We start from the raw sequence: 21,725 nt of genomic DNA, 5'->3' as shown, positions 1-21,725 counted from the left end.
TATTTTCTGTATTATCTATCACTTTATCACCTACGTTCTCATTTGTGAGGTTTATTTTTATAAGCAGCCAGCGCCCTTTGGCCATTTCCTATGCTTTAAAAAAAAAATAGACTACAGCCTATATGTGAGACACATGACACCATAACAAGAGGACATTACGGCATGTGACACCAAGTGTTTATTCTGATAAGGTAAAAGAAAGGTCACTGTAAATTAATTACAGTGCAAAGCAGTTCTCTTAGAATAGGCCCGTGCAAATAAGGCAGTTTGACCTCAGCCGATCCCAAACATCAGTGTAATCAAGGTGTCTTGCTCTGCTGTTTGCCATGGATCTCGGCTCACAGCACTGTTTCAGCATTGCTGTTTTTTCAGATAGTGGTTTAATATTAATTGAAAGTTCTGTGTGCATGCAAATAAAACTGTTGAAGCAACATGTTGTCTGAGCAAGATAATTTGCGCACAAGATAATGTGCAAATCCATCATTTATGTAAAAAGCGACCTCGTTTTCTTGTCAAGACTGGGTCAGTCAGTTGGTGGAATCATGTACTATGAGACCTACATTGCATTTGACACAGTCTAAACCATTTCACCTTACATCCACTCACTTTGTGGTTTGGTCTTATTGGTTAAGAGTATTGCTATGAGGTATCGTCAGACTTGATTCTGGTTCCTTGAGATTCATTTTAAGATGGATATCAGGATATCCTTATATCTTCTTGCGTTAGTATAGTCAACTTGAGTTTCATAAACAGTTAAATATTTGTGATCTGATTGAACTGGGTTATATTTAGCAATGCTTTATAGTCCTAAATATTTATGCTGAATATTTGCAGGTACAGTCAAGGGTGAGCAACCATGTCAGACAAGATGTCCAGTTTTCTTCATATAGGGGACATTTGTTCCCTGTATGCAGAGGGATCCACCAGTGGATTTATCAGCACCTTAGGGTAAGTCTTTCTCCGTGTCTGTTGCTATGACCTTGTCACCACTTTCCCCCAATACCTCTCGCCACTGTTTTCGCAAAGGACTTGATGCTCACACAAGCTGCAGAATAAATTTTCCCCTGATGTGCAGAGGACATAACTGCATAATGATAAGCCTCAGCAAAGCCCAATAAACAAGTTAAAGCCTATGTATTTACGGACAGTGTTTTCATGTTTTTATTTGCAGAGACGGCTGAAACTGTTGCTTTTCCTAAATTTTATACTTTTCCCGCCTGAAAAGCCTGTGTTGCTGTCACTGAAGTGTTTGGTTGATAATAGAAAGATTTGAAGGCTTGGTCTGATGGCTTTCACCAAAATTCACAATGCAGGCATTTACTGTTTGCTGCTGCATATATTAGCCCAATCCCTCTTTTGTCAAATAAATCTTACCCAACTCCAAGGGGAACTGCTTTTGGTGCCATCTCCTTGCCTGTCTGTTTAACTGTCTCTCTCAACAAGATGATGTGAAATATGAATGGAAGGTGGACCTGATTAAATTCTTGGATGATATCGAATTAAAGTTACAGTCAAGGTCACAAAAAAGGGTTTTACATACTTGAAATTGGCACCAGATTGTTTGACTTTCTATTTTAAAGGCATTTTCTTATCCATTGCTATAGTGAGAAATGCATTTTGACAAGGTTCAGGGATGGTGTTTCCTGACCTGCTTGTCAATACTAAGTTCACCTGCAGAAAACTGTAAACTAAAGGATGGCAGGCTCCGCAACGGCATCCATGACCTTCAAAATGTTGCTGTCTTCAGTGAGAGTTTAGTATCTGTACGAGAAGAGACAGAAAGAGAGACTTACAGTCTTTAGAGACTTATCAGGCAACTAATAGTTGCACTGGAGATGAAAACCGCAGAATGCAAGCGGTGCACCCAGGAGTCTGTCACAGAGTACAAGGATTAGAATCAGCAGCCGGGTGCATAGTTGATATTGGATAGTCCAAAATGATTTTTTTTAATCCTTTAATGTTCCACCATTTCTAACCCAGAGTATTAACTGAATATTATTCAGTCTAATCACTCATACTTTACCTGCACAAATTACCTCGTCATCTTACCAAGTGCTCATACCCATTTTATGAAATAAACTCTGAAGTTCAATAATTTGTAATAATTATTAGAAAAATGAGCAAAGCCCAAAATTCTGTCAGCTGTCTAAAAGTTACACTATGCAATGAGTAAGAGGTACTTAAATGTAAAATCTAATTAAAAAAAAAAGGAAAAAAGCTTCTGATCAGACTTGGTTGTTAATCTACTCCTGTCAGTGCCTATTACGTGTTTGCCAAGATTTCATACTGTTAGTTCAGAGCAGCTCGAGTCACTCCCGCTGCTTGCTTTCTATTCTCTACTCAGGGTGTTTGTTATTTTTCTGCCATGGTGAAAATGAGCATCCCTCTTTCTTTTTTTTAAAAATTTTCTTTTGTTTTATTTTTTAATCACAGATCACAAGCGGTCATTCCAACCTTGCTCAACACACACACACACACACACACACACACACACACACACACACACACACACACACACACACACACAAACACACAGGACCCCTCAGAAAACCTGTTCTTTCACAATTTGAGATCTTGTGTGTCACCCAACATGGTGACAAATGTGTGCACAGTTTTGACGATAGCCACTGTGACAAAGCACAATTGTTAAGTTACTCCTATGGTGTCGTTATGCTTGGTAATCATTTCCCCCTCCATTCCCTGCCAGGAAGGCTCCCTCTTACAGGACGATCTCATTTCATATGGCGTCATTATTCAGAAGAGTTGCTGCTGCGTCTGTTTATGTGACCCCTGAGAGGTTGTTTGATAATTGGCCACCTGGATTGCTGGTTCAGCAAATATGGCACCCAAAGTCACAAGAGTCCAGATGCCGTATTTTGGAAGTCAAGTGCAAGTTTGCTGCTCCCTGCTTAAATTAATGCATCCTTCCTCTTGACCTTGAGTAAGAATTATGCTTGCACCTGTTCTGTATGGGGAAACTATAGCAGCATGTGACCATTACCCAGCACAGCATCACTATGATGCAGGCCAGGATGATTTTTTTTTCTTTGGAGGAAATCCTCCAAATATGAATCAGAATTATAAGACCTATAAATACCAAATGCCCTACAGGACTCAACTTTGGTTTTCTTGTCTCCCGTATGCTAGTAATCTGCAACTCTGAAGGGGAATAATTGTGTGCAGTCAATCAATGGGGTTCTACAATATTTTAGTGCTCATTCGTACGTGTTGTGGTTTTTCAAATATCACAATATTATGACTCTTGCAGTCTGACTTTATGTTTTTTTTAAGGCTTCGTCACCTCTTATCTACAGTAAAGTGAAAACTGCAGTAATCAAAACAAAAATGTACGGTACAATATATCTATTTTAGACCCCACCTGATAGACACACGAGGATGCTTCCTTGAGTAAACATTAAAAAAAATCACATTCAAACATTCAGAGTGATAGAAATCATTGCATCAAACTTTTTCACAGTATCTGTGAACTGTGTTTCAGCATTGTGAGTAAGGGCAAATGCTGCATTATTAAATTCATCACTCGCAATCTTGTGCTGAATTGATTTCGCCCTCAGCCTTCACTCCTAGCAGTCAATGCTCAATATACTCAGGGTTGCCACCTGCAGAAAACATCACTCTTTAGCCACTTTTCGTGGACAATCTTTATTTTAACTCTCACAATTATGTCTAAACTGTGTATTCCCATTTTCTGTCATTTATAATTCTTTTTGACCACTTATCCCTTTGCAAATACTTCCTTTCGTAATACTCCTTGACCATATAGCTTACTCTTTTCAAGCAGAAATTGCAGAGGAAATTACCGGCAAGATTGCTGATGTTCTGTTTATTTTTAGCTTCACAAAGCTTTAGTTAGCCGGGGTTAGCATCGTGGTCACCAGTTCGTCACCAGGTGGCACAGCTGTTTGGATTGATTAATCATCAGCCACCGTGTAACAGTTGAAGCTCATTTGCTCCGTTATGGCATGAAACAAGCTTGTACTGTCTATTAAAGAATTACTTGAATCACTGGATTATTTTGCTCCTTGTTTGTTGAGCACTTCCCTACCATTGAGTGTTTAATTTCATGAAGTTATATATATATATATATATATATATATATCTCCAGTTAGTCAAGTAAATTCTTTATGGGACAGCCTGTTTCATGCCATAAGCAATCATCAGCTGTTATATATATATATTTAAAGCGTTTTTTTCCGAAACCGTCAATGGTGTTATAAGTGCTCAACTAATGAGGAGCGGAATATCAACACAGATACAGGAAAAAGTTTTAATGCATTGCAGTGTGTTGATGTATATACTATATATATATATATAAATACAGATGCAGGAAAAAAAAAGTTTTAATACGTAGCATTCTTTCTAAAGGTAAACATTTCAACAGTGCCCTGGTCCCTAAGTGCTTTTCAAAACAAGCCCCAGTCCCTTACCCCATTGGTGGTAATGTTTTCTACCCAACCGTTCGTTGCTATGCATCATGACTACCTACCCCATTGGTTGTTATCGTTTAAATGTTTCCTCATCTAATTGGTTGCTGTCCAACTGAAATTAGGGGCGTGACGCTGGGCAACGTAAACTGCATGTCTTTCTTTGTTGAATCACATTAGCAGCTTATGAGTGTGCGACGCACGAAACAGGCCTGTACTGCTATGTATTAAAAAATTTTTCCCTGCATCTGTATTGATATTCCACTGCTCATTAGTTGAGCACTTATAACAACACCATTGACGGTTTTGGAAAAAAACGCTATATATATATACACTACCGTTCAAAAGTTTGGGATCACCCAAACAATTTCGTGTTTTCCATGAAAAGTCACACTTATTCACCACCATATGTTGTGAAATGAATAGAAAATAGAGTCAAGACATTGACAAGGCTAGAAATAATGATTTGTATTTGAAATAAGATTTTTTTTACATCAAACTTTGCTTTCGTCAAAGAATCCTCCATTTGCAGCAATTACAGCATTGCAGACCTTTGGCATTCTAGCTGTTAATTTGTTGAGGTAATCTGGAGAAATTGCACCCCACGCTTCCAGAAGCAGCTCCCACAAGTTGGATTGGTTGGATGGGCACTTCTTTGAGCAGATTGAGTTTCTGGAGCATCACATTTGTGGGGTCAATTAAACGCTCAAAATGGCCAGAAAAAGAGAACTTTCATCTGAAACTCGACAGTCTATTCTTGTTCTTAGAAATGAAGGCTATTCCATGCGAGAAATTGCTAAGAAATTGAAGATTTCCTACACCGGTGTGTACTACTCCCTTCAGAGGACAGCACAAACAGGCTCTAACAGGTACTATTTAATGAAGATGCCAGTTGAGGACCTGTGAGGCGTCTGTTTCTCAAACTAGAGACTCTAATGTACTTATCTTCTTGCTCAGTTGTGCAACGCGGCCTCCCACTTCTTTTTCTACTCTGGTTAGAGCCTGTTTGTGCTGTCCTCTGAAGGGAGTAGTACACACCGGTGTAGGAAATCTTCAATTTCTTAGCAATTTCTCGCATGGAATAGCCTTCATTTCTAAGAACAAGAATAGACTGTCGAGTTTCAGATGAAAGTTCTCTTTTTCTGGCCATTTTGAGCGTTTAATTGACCCCACAAATGTGATGCTCCAGAAACTCAATCTGCTCAAAGAAGTGCCCATCCAACCAATCCAACTTGTGGGAGCTGCTTCTGGAAGCGTGGGGTGCAATTTCTCCAGATTACCTCAACAAATTAACAGCTAGAATGCCAAAGGTCTGCAATGCTGTAATTGCTGCAAATGGAGGATTCTTTGACGAAAGCAAAGTTTGATGTAAAAAAAATCTTATTTCAAATACAAATCATTATTTCTAACCTTGTCAATGTCTTGACTCTATTTTCTATTCATTTCACAACATATGGTGGTGAATAAGTGTGACTTTTCATGGAAAACACAAAATTGTTTGGGTGATCCCAAACTTTTGAACGGTAGTGTATATATATATATATATATATAAATAACTTTGTTAGAAGAAACACTCACTCAACAGTAGAGAAAGTGCTCAACGACTAAGGAGCAAAATAATCTAGTGAGTCAAGTAAATTCTTTATGAGACAGTACAAGCCTGTTTCATGCAATAAGCAATCATCAGCTGTCAGTAAAGCTACTCTGGAAAGAACATACCATTTACTGCCTCATCATGCACATCACATACACAACGTCTAATGGGGAAGGGAGAGGTGCGACATTCAAAAATTCAAAAACATGTGATCACTAACGGTCCAATGACAACGGCAAAATAGAGACATACTTTGTCGGTCTAACAGAGGGAATATTCAAAAAAGTTTAATGCACAAATGTGTAGCTTTAGAAACAACCGTTTATGGAATGTAACATTTGGTCATTGGTGGACAGAAACATTAATTATTCAACCACCTGGAAAACCCTCTCAAAGAATAAAGCATATTCAAGCAGTAGTAAAATGTGCAATCTATGTCTAACTGAAAAATATTTTATCATTTGCAAACCAGAAATATCCAAATTGAATAACGGGAATGAATTGGCCAGCAGTTGCAGACATAGATCTAAGCACCTATTTTGTAATTATAAATAAATCATGCCAATACACAACCCCCCCCCCCCATTGGACCCTTAGTGATGTGATCACATGTTTTTGAATTTTTGAATGTCACACCTCTCCCTTCCCTGTTGGACGTTGTGCATGTGATGTGCATGACGAGGCAATAAATGGTATGTTCTTTCCTGAGTAGCTTTATGACAGCTGATGATTGCTTATGGCATGAAATAGGCTTGTGCTGTCTCATAAAGAATTTACTTGACTCACTGGATTTTATATATATATATATATATATATATATATATATACATACACACACACACACACACACACCCATATACCCCAGTTTCTTCATACATGAAAATTACATCTCATACAAATGTATGCATCTCTATATATGCATCGCTATATATATCCACGCATCTACAAGTAAATTCTATTCAAAGGACAGAACTGTTAAGTGCTCATGACTTATGAGCATGTTTTTTTTTACATTTTTCTCTGATTTCTCCCAATTTAGTGGCCAATCGATCCCTATTTTAGTTCAAACACCCACCCTCATAATGCATGCGTTCGCCAACTGCATCTCTCCAGCCGGCAGTCTCGAAGGAGACGCCTCGTCACTTTCGTGACAAGGCGACTCCAGGCCGAATCACTGTCTCCCCCCTCCCGAAGACAGCATTGCCAATTATTGCTGCTTCATTGAGTCCGGCCATAGTCGGATCTGATGAGACCGAGGCGCGAACCCCGGTCCCCAGTGGGCAACTGCATCGACACAAAGCCGATGCTTAGATCGCTACACCACCGCGGACCCGACTTATGAGCATATTTTGAACACTAATAAGTAGGCTACTTTAAATAAGCTGGTGATCAGCTAACAACATTTCATTGCTGTATGGTTTATGAGGGGCTAGTGTCACCAATGCTGTTTTTCTAGACATAACAAAAATAGAGATAAATCATTGTTCTTGATCTCATTTATAAATCAGCCCCACATTTTCTGAAACTTCTCTTGTTTATTTTTAAGAGTGTGTGGGATTCTTTCTAAAGGTAAACATAAAGATAGTTCCTTAAACCCCTGCAATACTTGGACTGCCCATCTTTTTCCATGTTAAAGCAATCACTCTTTTTTGCTTGTAAGTAACTGTGATGTTCAGTATTAGGGGAATACACCTTTAAGGACACAGGGAATTATGGAATAGAAAACAGAGCAGCCACGAGTAGCAGGAAGGTAGACGAGAGGCAGTCGAATTATGTGCACGTTATGCATGAAGCGAAATAAACATGCCGAAGTTCCACGGCTAATTCAGAAACGGTGTTATCATCTGTGAGAGTGAAAATTAGGTCATTACAGTAACATGTTTATAAAGATTTGTTCACTACGTTTTATATTATGCCCACCTGGATAGAGGCCAAGTTAAAAAAAAACAACTTTGGCTCTAACTGTAATTTAATCGATAAAATCTCTTGCATAGTTAGTCTAACATTTTCCCAAAATTCCCTTATTTTGGGACATTTCCAGAAACAATTGAATAGTGTACTTTTACCTTCACCACATTTGGTGCATAGGTATGGAATGATAGTATTAAATTCGTTAAGTTTTTCTGGTGTAGTATGCACTCTCATTAGCCAATTATATTGCAGGAGTTTGGGCTACCTCACATACCTTGCTCCATTGTTCCAGTGTTAATTCTTCCTGTAAGTCAACTTTCCATGCGTTAAGTTTAGAGTCTGAGGATTCTGAAGACTACGCTAACAATAAGTCATAGAGTTCAAATATGATACCCTTCCCAAAGGGGTTTTTGATTAGAACTTTCTCCAATAAAGACAAAGGAGGGACCCCCATGGATTGATTTTGATTAGCTCCAATGAAGCTCCTGAGCTGTAAATATTTGAAAAAGTGCTTATGAGGGATATTATATGTAATGAAAAGTTCTTCCAACATTAAAAGACTCTCATCCAGAGCGCCAAAGACATCTTTCAGATGTCCTAACCTCCTGTCAGCCCATATTTTAAAGCCCCTGTCAGCTTTACCTGGTACAAAATTATTATTACCCAAATTGGACTAAAGCATGGAAGGAAGAAGTTATCTTCAAGTATTTTTTAACTTCATACCATACACTTACGTATGTTTTTGACTATAGGGTTGGATGTTAACTTTTTGAGGTTTTTTTGGGTTATCAGAGTAGATATATGTGGGAAGTGGTAGCTTTAAAGAGTATGACTCCATATCGTTCCATGCTGGAGAGTTTTCTGCTGTGGCGTAAAACATCTATCCATCCATTATCCAAACCGCTTATCCTGCTCTCAGGGTCGCGGGGATGCTGGAGCCTATCCCAGCAGTCATTGGGCGGCAGGCGGGACGACACCCTGGACAGGCCGCCAGGCCATCACATCAATGTTCATAATTGAGCTGCCCAGTAATACCACAGCATGTTGGGACATTGTAACCCTCCTCTATCATAAGGTAAAAATAAAAGTGATAAACATAGTCTGGGGCATCTATTATTCCATAAAAAACTGGGGCCACTTTTCACCGAACTCTCCTTGTCTTTTCAACATGTGTTGCCATGACCTTGGTACTTCAGTGCATTTGTCAAGCCATTTATGTGACACAAATGGAATGTGTATTTCTATCAAAGCTTTTAAGCACATCAGCAGTTTAAAACGACAGGGATTTAAAATTATGGCCGGTTTTTAAACTCTATATTCTGTCAAGATAAATACCCAATTGAGTTATTAATGCATTGCATATGTTAGTACGTCTGTTAAGAAACGACTGAGACCAAAATTAACATTTTAACAACTTTAATACTATTTTTTTTTAAAAATCACCGCTGTCCAACCCCTGTAAATACTGCAACGCCGAGGTAGTAGTTATGGTGCGTCGGAAACGGCGTCTGTAAGCGCGACCGTCTGCAGACTAGTTGGCAATAATCCAAAATCAAGTTTAGGCTATTACTCTGCAGTCTGCACTGGAGAACGCTAGTGTGTTTCTAGGACAGAGCAATGAACTTCGCAAAGGAAATGATGCGACCAACACATGTCGTAAATAGTGACATGACACACAATTACGTGCCGTCATTTTGATGGCTCATGGTCGTTTAAGGTAGATCTTATCATAATTTTTGTGTGCAATTGATCTAAAACTCATTTTAATGCAAATATATGTAATTTTAGGAGCATTCATGTAGTGGCAGGTGTATATCTTTCCCCCCTGCAAAGTTATTAAACTTTGAATATCCAAAACTGTCAAAATGACGACCTTGGTTGTTCTAGTGACAATCAGTAAAAACCGTTGTCTCGTGACCACTATCGTCAACCAGTAAGAATTGCAACAGCATTGGCAGCCGTGCCCTTGAGAGATGATGCAAATGACACAACTGATCAGATTCAGAATAAACTTTAATGGTCAAGTGTGCATGCACACGAGGAATTTGACTGCGGGACTATGCTAATGCTAATAGCAGCTGATCATTTCACAAGTTGCCTAATGCGGAGATCTTGCAGAAATGTCAAGTGAAGAGCTAATCATGTAACACCACATGATATGTATAATTTATCACACTTTGCAATATATGTAATAACAAGAATGCTTACCTGTTCAACAGTAGCCTGGCCAACTCGTCACTGGTTTTAAAACCCTCATAGTCACGAAATGTTTGCCACCTTTTAAACATGATACCTTTATTCTACTTTTAGAGCAGAATTTATGATGTTGTGTTTTGCTGTTGAGTCTTGCTGGATATCTTGTGTTGCAAACTGGAGCCTCCATATTGGAATGTTGAAAGGCACAGCTAAATTAATGTACTGTGGGGACTCAGTTTCGTGGAAGGACATTGGATTGGTAAAGGACGAGGCGCCCTCAACTTGTTTACAAAAAAAAAACAAAAAAAAAAAACCCTGCGTTCCATCCTGGAATGCAGGGATTTGAAAGCCAAAAATCTCAGCACTTGGCAAAGCTATCATTTGCTATGATAAAGTCAAAATTTTACTCATGGTGCCTTTAACCAAAACTGTGAAAAAAGAAAAGAAAAAGAAAGGTATATTAGGTTTGCTATTTTAGCTTTAGTCTGAGCTTTTGATTGACGGTAATGATTACTCTTTCTCTCAAGGCTTGTAGATGACCGATGTGTGGTACAGCCAGACACAGGTGACCTCAATAACCCACCCAAGAAATTCCGAGGTAAGTCCACAATATCAGCATACTTCCTACCTCCTACTTCCTGAAGTCAAAATGTAATTGACAAACACCTATAAAGGTTAATAGGCGGTTCATATGTATACCTTGCTTTTGGGGCTATTTAAAAAGTTGTCATGCAGGTAATTAGGACATGTTATATTAATATTGTTGATCTGCTGTGGCAATACTTAGTGATGAGCCTCTGTAACACTAAATTATGTGATCTAAAATCTTATTTGATGCCATTTTTTCCCCCAATATGCATAAGAACGAGGAATGTGCATAATGGAGATACCATAAACAATCACAGCAAAAAAAAAAAAAAAATTGGACCTTTTTCTTTTACAAACAAGGAAATGTCAAAAAGGACATTATAATGAGTTTTTTATGGTCAGCATTGTAGAATGCTGTGTATAATTATGTTTGCAATGATGGTAGCATGTCTTCAAAATGTGTTGAGAAATACACGAAGGATGATTATGGACTTCTGTCATGATATTAGCTGACTGAATAGCCTTCTCCAGACCCACTGTGTTGCGGTGATCCACCCAAAACAGTGTGTTGGACACCTCTACAATGATGAGGATGCCAAAACGGCTTGCTTCAGTTCTCTGCATTAATTAACAGATTGACCTACAGTTGCCCATTTGATTGGCCTCTGCTTGTTATGATGTGATGCCATTACACTGGTCCTGTGTTACGACAGAGTCTCAGTTTGCATCTCTGTGGGGAATAGATTGCCACTATAATGTTGTTAACATTAATTAACTGTTTGCTTGCCTGCAGCAAAAGGCAACTTAACATTTAATAGATATTGCATGACCATACCCATCCTCCTTTTGTTGGCAACACACTACTTGGATCCGCTTGTGCTTTTCTAGCTGGACCAAAACCTTGTCTGAGGGACCTTAGCTCATTTGGAACGATGTTTTCCCAATATATTGTTTCCTGTCAGACTGTAAAATTTAAATGATAGTTAATATGCGAAATCTCCCAGAGTTTTGACAAATTGATTTTGTGTCAACTGCTTCCTAGATTATGTTAGGGCCATAGCAGAGCTGGAATAGCAAAACTACAAATAATTCCATTTTAGATTGGAAAAGTAATATTTACTAATCATGTTGATTAATTTTTAGCAGCTTTGGTAATATTAGGCAGATTTCTGGAATAGTGCCATATTCATTGGGTCAACATGTTAATCATTAGTTTGTAGTGCCCTCTGCACATCGGTATCTACTTTTGTTCTCCTTTTTGTCATGTTTATCTCATACTATTAGATCTACGTGCGTTTTGTACTCATCTCTCTGCCTATGACGTTTTTTTTCTGAGTAGTGACATCAAATATGTAAAACAAGATGTAACTCAGACATGGATATGCATTACGATGTGTAGACGATGAGATAAACGATAATAATATTCTTACTCCGAAACAATAATACAGAGAAAAGATACAAATTTCCAAAACATGGAGATTTATTTTTGACTGGAATAATGAAACGGGCATCATAAAAACCCTGTTGCCTCTGTGCCTTATAGAACATTTTGCTGGTAACAGTATCGTTTGTTAAGATAATGTCTTTGTAACATTCAAACATGTGTAATGTCTTAAAGTTAGATACAAATGTTAACATTGAACTGGGTTAGTGTTGTTTCACATACTACATAGTATATGACACATTGACAGAGATGGGCAAAGATGTTATAAAATGCAAATACATCTTTGTCAAATGTATCAAAATAAACTACAAAGTACCAGTGTCGAAAAATGAATTTAATCAAAGTACATTTGTACTGGTGGCACGGTGGCGCAGTGGTTAGCGCGATCGCCTCACAGCAAGAAGGTCCTGGGTTTGAGCCCTGGGGTAGTCCAACCTTGGGGGTCGTCCCGGGTCGTCCTCTGTGTGGAGTTTGCATGCTGTCCCCGTGTCTGTGTGGGTTTCCTCCGGGTGCTCCAGTTTCCTCCCACAGTCCGAAGACATGTAGGTCAGGTGAATCGGCCATACTAAATTGTCCGTAGGTGTGTGTGTGTGTATGTGTGCGTGTGTGTGTTGGTGCTGTGATGGCCTGACGGCCTGTCCAGGGTGTCCCCCCACCTGCCGCCCAATGACTGCTGGGATAGGCTCCAGCATCCCCGCAACCCTGAGAGCAGGATAAATGGTTTGGATAATGGATAGATGGACATTTTGTACTTCAGATACCAAAAAAAAAAGCGTCTGGAGTGTTTGAATTTGTCAAAATACAATTTCTTCAGAGGAAGGGTACCTAAATCAGTTTGTGTTATGCACAAAGATAAAGATGATAATTGATTGTGTGAGACATTTTCCTAAAATCCTTTCATTGCTGGCTACATTTATTTAACCCACAATCTTCGGGGCTGTTATCTCCTGTTAGGTGGGCGTGATAAGGTTAATAATTCAAGACGGCATTAAAAAACACATTTACAGTTGATTGTTCAATTAGCTGTTCAATATGACCCCTTTTGTTGAAGCAAATGCACTGTAAAAGGCAGGCTGAATGCAGCCCACTTCAACATCCACACCATCTACACAGCACTGACATCACATCATCATGTGTGATTTGATGGCTAACTATCTTCATATCATTCTTATCGTCACTGTGACTTGGGTGAATAGGCTATAGCTAGAAAAATGATCAGCCGTCTTTGATCTCAAGCTGATCTCTGCTGAAAAGTATTATTTAAGTATTTTCAAGTACTAAATACTACTCCCAAAAGGAACATATTACAAATTACGGTCCAGACTGATAAATACTCAAAAGTAATTAAATATGCATTTCAAATACTTTTTAATTAAAATACTGCACATCTCTGCACACTGAACATGTTAAAAGCTTCTTTTTTTTTTAGGTGTAGCTGCAAATAAGTGCAACACAGTATGCTGCTTTGTAATATGTTTTGTTGTGGAAAAAAACACTATATTTACCTATTTGATTTTCATCAAAGTAAACGTAATCACCACCAACTTCTGTTTCAGTCTTGTTTTGGAACAGTTTGAATCTTGTTTTTCACAAAAAAGTGGAAAAGATTGAAAATATTTCACTTTTACTCACTGAGCTAAACTTTATGCTGTAATCTGCACGCCGTTATTTACAGTAACCTATTGCATGGTATGTTAGATTGATCCTTTAAGTCATGGTTGTTTCCTGCAGCAGTAGCAGCAGCTGCAGCCTCTAAGATGTGATCATTAATTAGCAAACGAGCTTCCAGAGGCTCTGTGCACTACCCTGATGTTTTCATAACTGATCAGTTTTTTTAATTTCAACTCGGCAAGAATCCAACACATGTCAGAGTGAATAATTAATTCTAGAAGAGAAATTACCTGATTACCATTGTCACTTTGATCTACTTAAAACAATTTGTGAAAATTGAATTGACCTTTTTTTTTCCTACAGATTACAAAAGTTTTGCAGGACTTCCCTTCCTTGTCTGAATTACTCCCCTAGCACATGTTCTTGAGTGAAGGGGAGGCGCACACACACGGAAATAGTCAAAGTACATTGACACATATCTTATCATTGATTGCAGATATTTCCTTGTTAAAATGACATGGTCATCTAAAACTACCAGTGACCTGGCTTGACAACTAATCTGTCTGAACAAGTAGAAGAAGAAAAGAAGAATAAGCCACTTCATCAAACATTGTATTCTTCTACAACGAATTTGTCTTCTGCATTTAACCCATCCTATTGTATAGGAGCAGTGGGCAGCTGCAGCGCCCAGGGACCAACTCCAGTTCTTCTTTCTATTGCCTTGATCAGGGGCACAGACAGGAGTATTAACCCTAACATGCATGTCTTTTTGATGGTGGGGGTAAACCGGAGCACCCGGAGGAATCCCACGAAGACAGGGGAAGAACATACAAACTCCACACAGAAGGGACCTGGGATGGCCTTGGGGTTTGAACCCAGGACCTTCTTGCTGTGAGGCAACAGTGCTAACCACTGGGCCACTGTGCTGCCCAGTAGAATAGAAAAGTTTTTGAAATTCAAATTTGACAGGATCAGTTTGATTTTAAAGACATCTTTTTTAAGGGAGGCCTGTAAGTTGAATATTTTTAAATACAACAAGAGTTAATGGAAATATCATACTACATTTTAGTTTTCCCTCTAGTATTATGGAAACTACAAAATTCTGCACTGTAGTGGCATAAATATCGATTTTTAGATACTTTTTTTTTGTTTTTTGGATTTTTCCCACATTTTCTTCCAATTGCCAATAACCCCACTCTTCCAAACCATCCCGGTCGCTGCTCCGCCCCTGCCAATCCGGGGAGGGCTGCAGACTACCACATGCTTCCTCTGATACATGTTGAGTCACCAGCAACTTCTTTTCACCTGACAGTGAGAAGTTTCACAGGGGGACATAGCACGTGGGAGGATCACACTAGTCCCCCCAGTTCCCCCTCAAACAGGCACCCCAACTGACCAGAGGACCCGCTAGTGCAGCGACCAGGACACATACCCACATCCGGCTTCCCACCTGCAGATACGGCCAATTGTGTCTGTAGGGACGCTCGACCAAGCCAGAGGTAACATGGGGATTTGAACCGGCCAACTCTGTTTTGGTAGGCAACGGGATAGACTGCCACGCCACCTGGATGCCCCGATATTTAGATACATTTAACTTCAGTTTTGCTGATCTCTGCATATCAGCTCTTTCTTTTTTCTCCCAAACCTGCACATATTTACATACCAATGGCCGTTATTTAACATCTTTCAACAGGTCATCTGCACCTTATATTCTATGCATGTGATCTCAGAATGACTGGTGTCTTGTCAGGCAGAATCCCCGAGGAGTTGAGCATCACCTCCTCCATAACAACCAACCATTACATCTACCCTCTAACCGACTGGCCCGAATCTGTTGATGGGAACAATAGACAGAGAATGTCGACCAGATAAGGCTAATAATACCTTTTGGTTGTTTCTTTTTCTTTCAGGTTGCTCTTCCTCCCTGCCCTGTGTTTAGCTGAACTGATCTGTCTTTATCTGTAGTTCAAAGAGTTATGTATGGCATCAAACTTACTAACTTGTTTATGTGATGGTGTACAGTATTCAAGAGAAAAGTTTGATTTCATCAGGGACCATAAAACAATATTGGGAATGTTGTTTTATTGGAAAATAGAATGACTGAAAATGGAAGGATCTCATCGGTTTTGAGCCTGAAATAGACATGAAATATCCATTCCCAACCAATTCTGAGTTTCTTTTTACGTTTTCTTTTGGGAGTTGTATCACTTTTATTAACAGATGGTCATATTTTGATCCCTTTTTGATACAAAGCATCACCTCAAGGAGTTCTCTTCCACTGTATCTCTAGTTAGTAAAATTTATAAAGCTCTGCCTTTTGAATCTGCACGCATTCAAAGAAGGAATCTGTTCAGTATTGTGGTCCCTATTCATTGCTTTTTTTTCCCAGTTTTTTTGGTGCGAGTTCTTCATTGAGATGGCAGCTTTAGAGTATGAACAGTTCACGTGGGTTTTGTGGCATTGAGAAAGCCAAAACATGCCTGGCTCAGCAGAGGCACACTTCTTATTGGGTGATGTCACATTGCTACATAGAAAATTCAGATGACAGAAAATTACATTTTGACAAGTTGTTTTCAAAGTATGTGCAGTAGGTACACTGTCAAGCTATCTTTAATTAATGCTGCGTTCCAAACAGTCGTGATATGAGACATTTCCGACTTTCGACCACAAAGTGTTTGGTGTCTGGAGCTCAAAAAGATTACATATACACTACCGTTCAAAAGTTTGGGATCACCCAAACAATTTTGTGTTTTCCATGAAAAGTCACACTTATTCACCACCATATGTTGTGAAATGAATAGAAAATAGAGTCAAGACATTGACAAGGTTAGAAATAATGATTTGTATTTGAAATAAGATTTTTTTTACATCAAACTTTGCTTTCGTCAAAGAATCCTCCATTTGCAGCAATTACAGCATTGCAGACCTTTGGCATTCTAGCTGTTAATTTGTTGAGGTAATCTGGAGAAATTGCACCCCACGCTTCCAGAAGCAGCTCCCACAAGTTGGATTGGTTGGATGGGCACTTCTTTGAGCAGATTGAGTTTCTGGAGCATCACATTTGTGGGGTCAATTAAACGCTCAAAATGGCCAGAAAAAGAGAACTTTCCTCTGAAACTCGACAGTCTATTCTTGTTCTTAGAAATGAAGGCTATTCCATGCGAGAAATTGCTAAGAAATTGAAGATTTCCTACACCGGTGTGTACTACTCCCTTCAGAGGACAGCACAAACAGGCTCTAACCAGAGTAGAAAAAGAAGTGGGAGGCCGCGTTGCACAACTGAGCAAGAAGATAAGTACATTAGAGTCTCTAGTTTGAGAAACAGAGGCCTCACAGGTCCCCAACTGGCATCTTCATTAAATAGTACCTGTTAGAGCCTGTTTGTGCTGTCCTCTGAAGGGAGTAGTACACACCGGTGTAGGAAATCTTCAATTTCTTAGCAATTTCTCGCATGGAATAGCCTTCATTTCTAAGAACAAGAATAGACTGTCGAGTTTCAGATGAAAGTTCTCTTTTTCTGGCCATTTTGAGCGTTTAATTGACCCCACAAATGTGATGCTCCAGAAACTCAATCTGCTCAAAGAAGTGCCCATCCAACCAATCCAACTTGTGGGAGCTGCTTCTGGAAGCGTGGGGTGCAATTTCTCCAGATTACCTCAACAAATTAACAGCTAGAATGCCAAAGGTCTGCAATGCTGTAATTGCTGCAAATGGAGGATTCTTTGACGAAAGCAAAGTTTGATGTAAAAAAAATCTTATTTCAAATACAAATCATTATTTCTAACCTTGTCAATGTCTTGACTCTATTTTCTATTCATTTCACAACATATGGTGGTGAATAAGTGTGACTTTTCATGGAAAACATGAAATTGTTTGGGTGATCCCAAACTTTTGAATGGTAGTGTAAACAAAGAAAATTGCTGCACTTGAGAAGAAAGTGGTTGTTTTGCATGTACATAGACAGCTGAAATATCAAGCGAAAATGCATGCGCCAGCCAATTTGCAGAAGATAAACGATAACATACAATTAGGACATTTGACTCAATAATGCATTTTACTAGCTAAAAACTGTCCAAAGATGATCGTATGCCATTCAAAGTATACTCTGCCCTGTATGCTGCCATGTTTGCGTGACGCCATATCACAGCCTCTTGGTGAAGAGTTGTTGAATACCACCTGAGCTAACTAATTGGAGCTCCAACATTGAGTGGCGTTCATTTGCACTTTTCCTAGTAGGAAATGAGAGATTCTGTATTTCCAATTTCTCTGGAATGCAGCATGAACCACAGTAGCAGGAGACAGATCTTAACACTGTTCACTGTTATGCCAATTGCTCATTCAATTGAAAATAACTCTTGGTAGTACAGAGTGCTAGTTGGGGACTGCCATGATAAAACAGCACCTTTCTGTGAATTTCCCTGTACTCTAGAGGTTTTCAAGTTCAGGTCCTTTGGATGATGCTGTGCAGTCGCAAGGATAACTGAGTGATGTGTCTATTGCCTGCCAATAGTGAGAAGTATGTATGCATGCCTCACTACAGTGTGCACTGGCAATGTTATTACATAATGGCCCCCAAACATAGATATACAGTTGTGTACCAATCATCATACCGAAAGAGCTGTAGACCAGACTGGATGAATCATAAATGGGAAACAGTGTTTAATGGATTTGACCAAGTGCATTTCATTTCCTTTTGATAATGCAAAGAGAGAGCATTATCTTAGCAGTTACTGGGTTATACAAATCGTATGCAAATTGACAAAATTCCACTCAAACTGTACAATAGCTAAGAGTAATGTGACATCTGAATAAGTTTCTTCAATATATGTCATACACTATTGCAAGTAGATTAGAGAAGAAAAAGGTTTGTCGGAAGGACCTTATACCAAAATCCTGCACAGTGCAGCCTACCCAAGAGCCTTTGTTTACTGGTGTAATCCTCTTTTTCATAACCCCTCACAGAGGGGAAGTTTATTTACAGAATGACTCATGGGAAAAGAAATGGAACCTTGTGTCTTGCAGACAGAATTTTCATTTACAACAGAGATTTTGCGAAACCGCACATTGAAAGGTATAGAGTGCAGTAAAACGGGAGAGCAAAGAAAGGCCTCCATCATCACATAATCTAAATTGCATAAAGTTTCTGAGGTTAAGCACACCATCCTCCGTTTAACAAGTCAGACCTAGTGCACATTTTGTGTTGCATTGCAATTTACAAATTTGAGGTGCAATTTCCAAATTGCTGAAAATATAATTTGATTAAATTACAGCCACTTAATTTCCACCATGCAGGGGAAATGAATAGGAACACAATTTAGAGAGATATTAAAATATTTGTATGCAGAAACAGCTAATGCTGTCAGAGAGAATGATACATGTTAATGGCTTTGTTTTAATTCCCAGTCTCGCCATGTCTGTTTTCAACCGGTTTCAAGATACTGTCCAGAGAGCTTATAGCACTTCAGCTGAGTCTCAAGACATCTTCATCTTCTTGCAGATTCAAATTTATAGGACAACCTTTGTACCCTCTTCCCATCTCTCCATTCTCTCCCAGTCTCCTCTATTCTCCAGGTGATCTCAGCTAAATGACTAGAACAACACCATCAGTGAGAGAGAAAGTGTGCCAGGGCTAAGTCCTGAGATCCCTGCTGGGTATTAATAGCCCACTTAATCTATTTAAAAGACCTGGTTTCCTGGGAGCTCTTAGCACAGCATTCTAAACCTTGCTTCTTCCTCTCTGATCTCATGTTAATAACATGCACTGGTAATTGGACTGATGTGTCATACAGTGTGTGTGTGTGTGTGTGTGTGTGTGTGTGTGTGTGTGTGTGTGTGTGTGTGTGTGTGAGATGGGACAGGTAGTGTCTGAAATATTTGACGTGTTGACACTGATCCCTGATCATCACAGAAACATATCATTCATGAGTGCTAATTGACCTCAGAACATGGAAAGTATTAGATGGTCTTAAAGGGTTTGTTTGGGCTGCTTGATGGCCCGTTGTATGGCAAATCGCGTGTTACGTGCCAATGAAAGCAAATATGGTTTCAGCTACGAATCATAATTCGCTTATGTGCAAAATAACATGTTTAATCCAGAGGGGACATGTCAGACAATTTATCAACATGATTTTTGGTGTCCTTATAGTTCAACCTCAACCTTGAAGTTGGATGACCAACTTTCCATTCTTGCATAAATTCTTGTCATAGACTGGTGGACAATGAGAGCCAAAATGCTTTTGATGCAGCATCCAGAATAAAAACAATAACAGTAGGTTCAGTTCACTCAGTAGATGTCTTAAAATCTTAGGGTCATTCATAAAGTGATTTAAAGAGGCCTTATTAAATGTGCAGGAACACTTGAAATGTGTTTTATCTTGTTTAACTAGGAAAATGTCTGTGGGCATTGTATTTGTTGTTTGATTTTTCTCTTTGAATCTAATATATCTATTTGTTTTTGGATCAATGATAATGACACAATGACAGACTGAAAAGAGCAGCAAAAATATTTGTCCACTGTTTTACATATTTCTTATTCCCAAATTATACATAATACCCTTACAACTTTACCTACAAGCACAGTCTGCCGCTGCTACTTATATTTGTCCTGGTTTTTTAGTGTTAGGGTTTCACATTTCTCTCCCCAAACCTATTTGCCCACATCTGTCACATAGGTCCTTCCATGCTTTCCCACTGCCCTATTTTCTCCATTGGTCCCTGGCCTCATCTTGTCCTTTCTTCCTCTCCTCCTCTTCCTATGCTCCTTACCGATTTCACAAGCCAACGCCCCATGACGGCTAATCCCTGGACACCGGCGTGTTGGCCGCATTTCCAGTACAGCTTGCCAGAGTGTCTATTTTTACCACTGTCAAAGCTTATCAGGTCTCCCATAGAAGCTAGCTAGCTAGCTGATAGCCATGGAGATTGATTAGTGTGAGGTGTGCTCCCTGTCAAAACATAGTGTCGCATGGCATAATCAGATCCTATTGGTACCAGTCATTCTATTAAATTTTGAGTTATATCACACATAATTTCATTGTTTGATACAATTCATGACTTTATCGTCTTGGCAGCTTCTCAGATAAGGCACTAACAATAATCAGGGGGAGACCAGGGGGATGGACGGGTTTCTGTCAAGCCAAATTCCAAATTCCAGTTTATAGACAGTTTTTTTCTTAACCTCTTTCTTCCTCTCTCTTCCCAGACTGCCTTTTCAAGCTTTGTCCTATGAACAGATACTCAGCACAAAAACAGTTCTGGAAGGCAGCAAAACCAGGAGGCAACAGCACCACTGATGCAGTGCTCCTGAACAAACTCCATGTAAGTCTCCTCCTCATATTAAAAGATAATTGTGTTTTTGTTTTTTTTACAACCTAGGTATTTTTTTTGTGGTTTTTGCCATCATGCATATCGGTTATGATGTAATTTTACCCACCAAGTTCACTTTATAGATTTTGGATGAGGGAGCACTGCTAGAAATCACATTACAATGGTGTATTTTGGGGCCACTGGATGCTAGCAGGCCTGCCCACAGAAATGGCTGGGCCCCTGAAAAGGTCCAGTGAATGCCCCCCCCCCCCCCCAAAAAAATCTGCTTTACACATGTGAATGCATACATGCACACTTTCTCTGTCCTACTAAACAGATACATGTAAACTGAGAGAGACTTACTCAGTTGTGGGGGCTACACACACACACACACACACACACACACACACACACACACACACACACACACACACACACACACACACACACACACACAAACAAACACAAGTAGAACTCTGTGACGCATTTAAACACACCGAGGTCAACAAAGATCTGCTCCACTCATGGTAGAAATTTCTTAATAGAAATTGCAATTTCTTACCTTATGGCTTCATTTTTGCCTCTTATGCAATGATATTCCTTGTCTTACCGGATGCAAAGTCCTTTATAA

At 39.2% G+C, this 21,725-nt stretch overlaps 1 protein-coding gene across 1 annotated transcript in view; it reads left to right on the top strand.

Moving 5' to 3' along the window:
* The first annotated feature begins 856 nt into the window (after positions 1 to 856).
* Positions 857 to 21,725, top strand: part of itpr1b (inositol 1,4,5-trisphosphate receptor, type 1b) — a 162,810-nt gene continuing 141,941 nt past the window's right edge. The window contains exons 1-3 of the mRNA XM_056275415.1: positions 857 to 948; positions 10,674 to 10,744; positions 20,991 to 21,106. Of these exons, the coding sequence (XP_056131390.1) occupies positions 857 to 948; positions 10,674 to 10,744; positions 20,991 to 21,106 (279 nt within the window). The remainder of the gene's footprint in view (positions 949 to 10,673; positions 10,745 to 20,990; positions 21,107 to 21,725) is intronic.

The sequence above is a fragment of the Lampris incognitus genome, chromosome 2 (genome assembly GCF_029633865.1).
Source record: "Lampris incognitus isolate fLamInc1 chromosome 2, fLamInc1.hap2, whole genome shotgun sequence".
Classification (NCBI taxonomy): Eukaryota; Metazoa; Chordata; class Actinopteri; order Lampriformes; family Lampridae; genus Lampris; species Lampris incognitus.
Note: the sequence above shows the minus strand (reverse complement) of the source record. Positions and strands in the feature narration are given on the sequence as shown.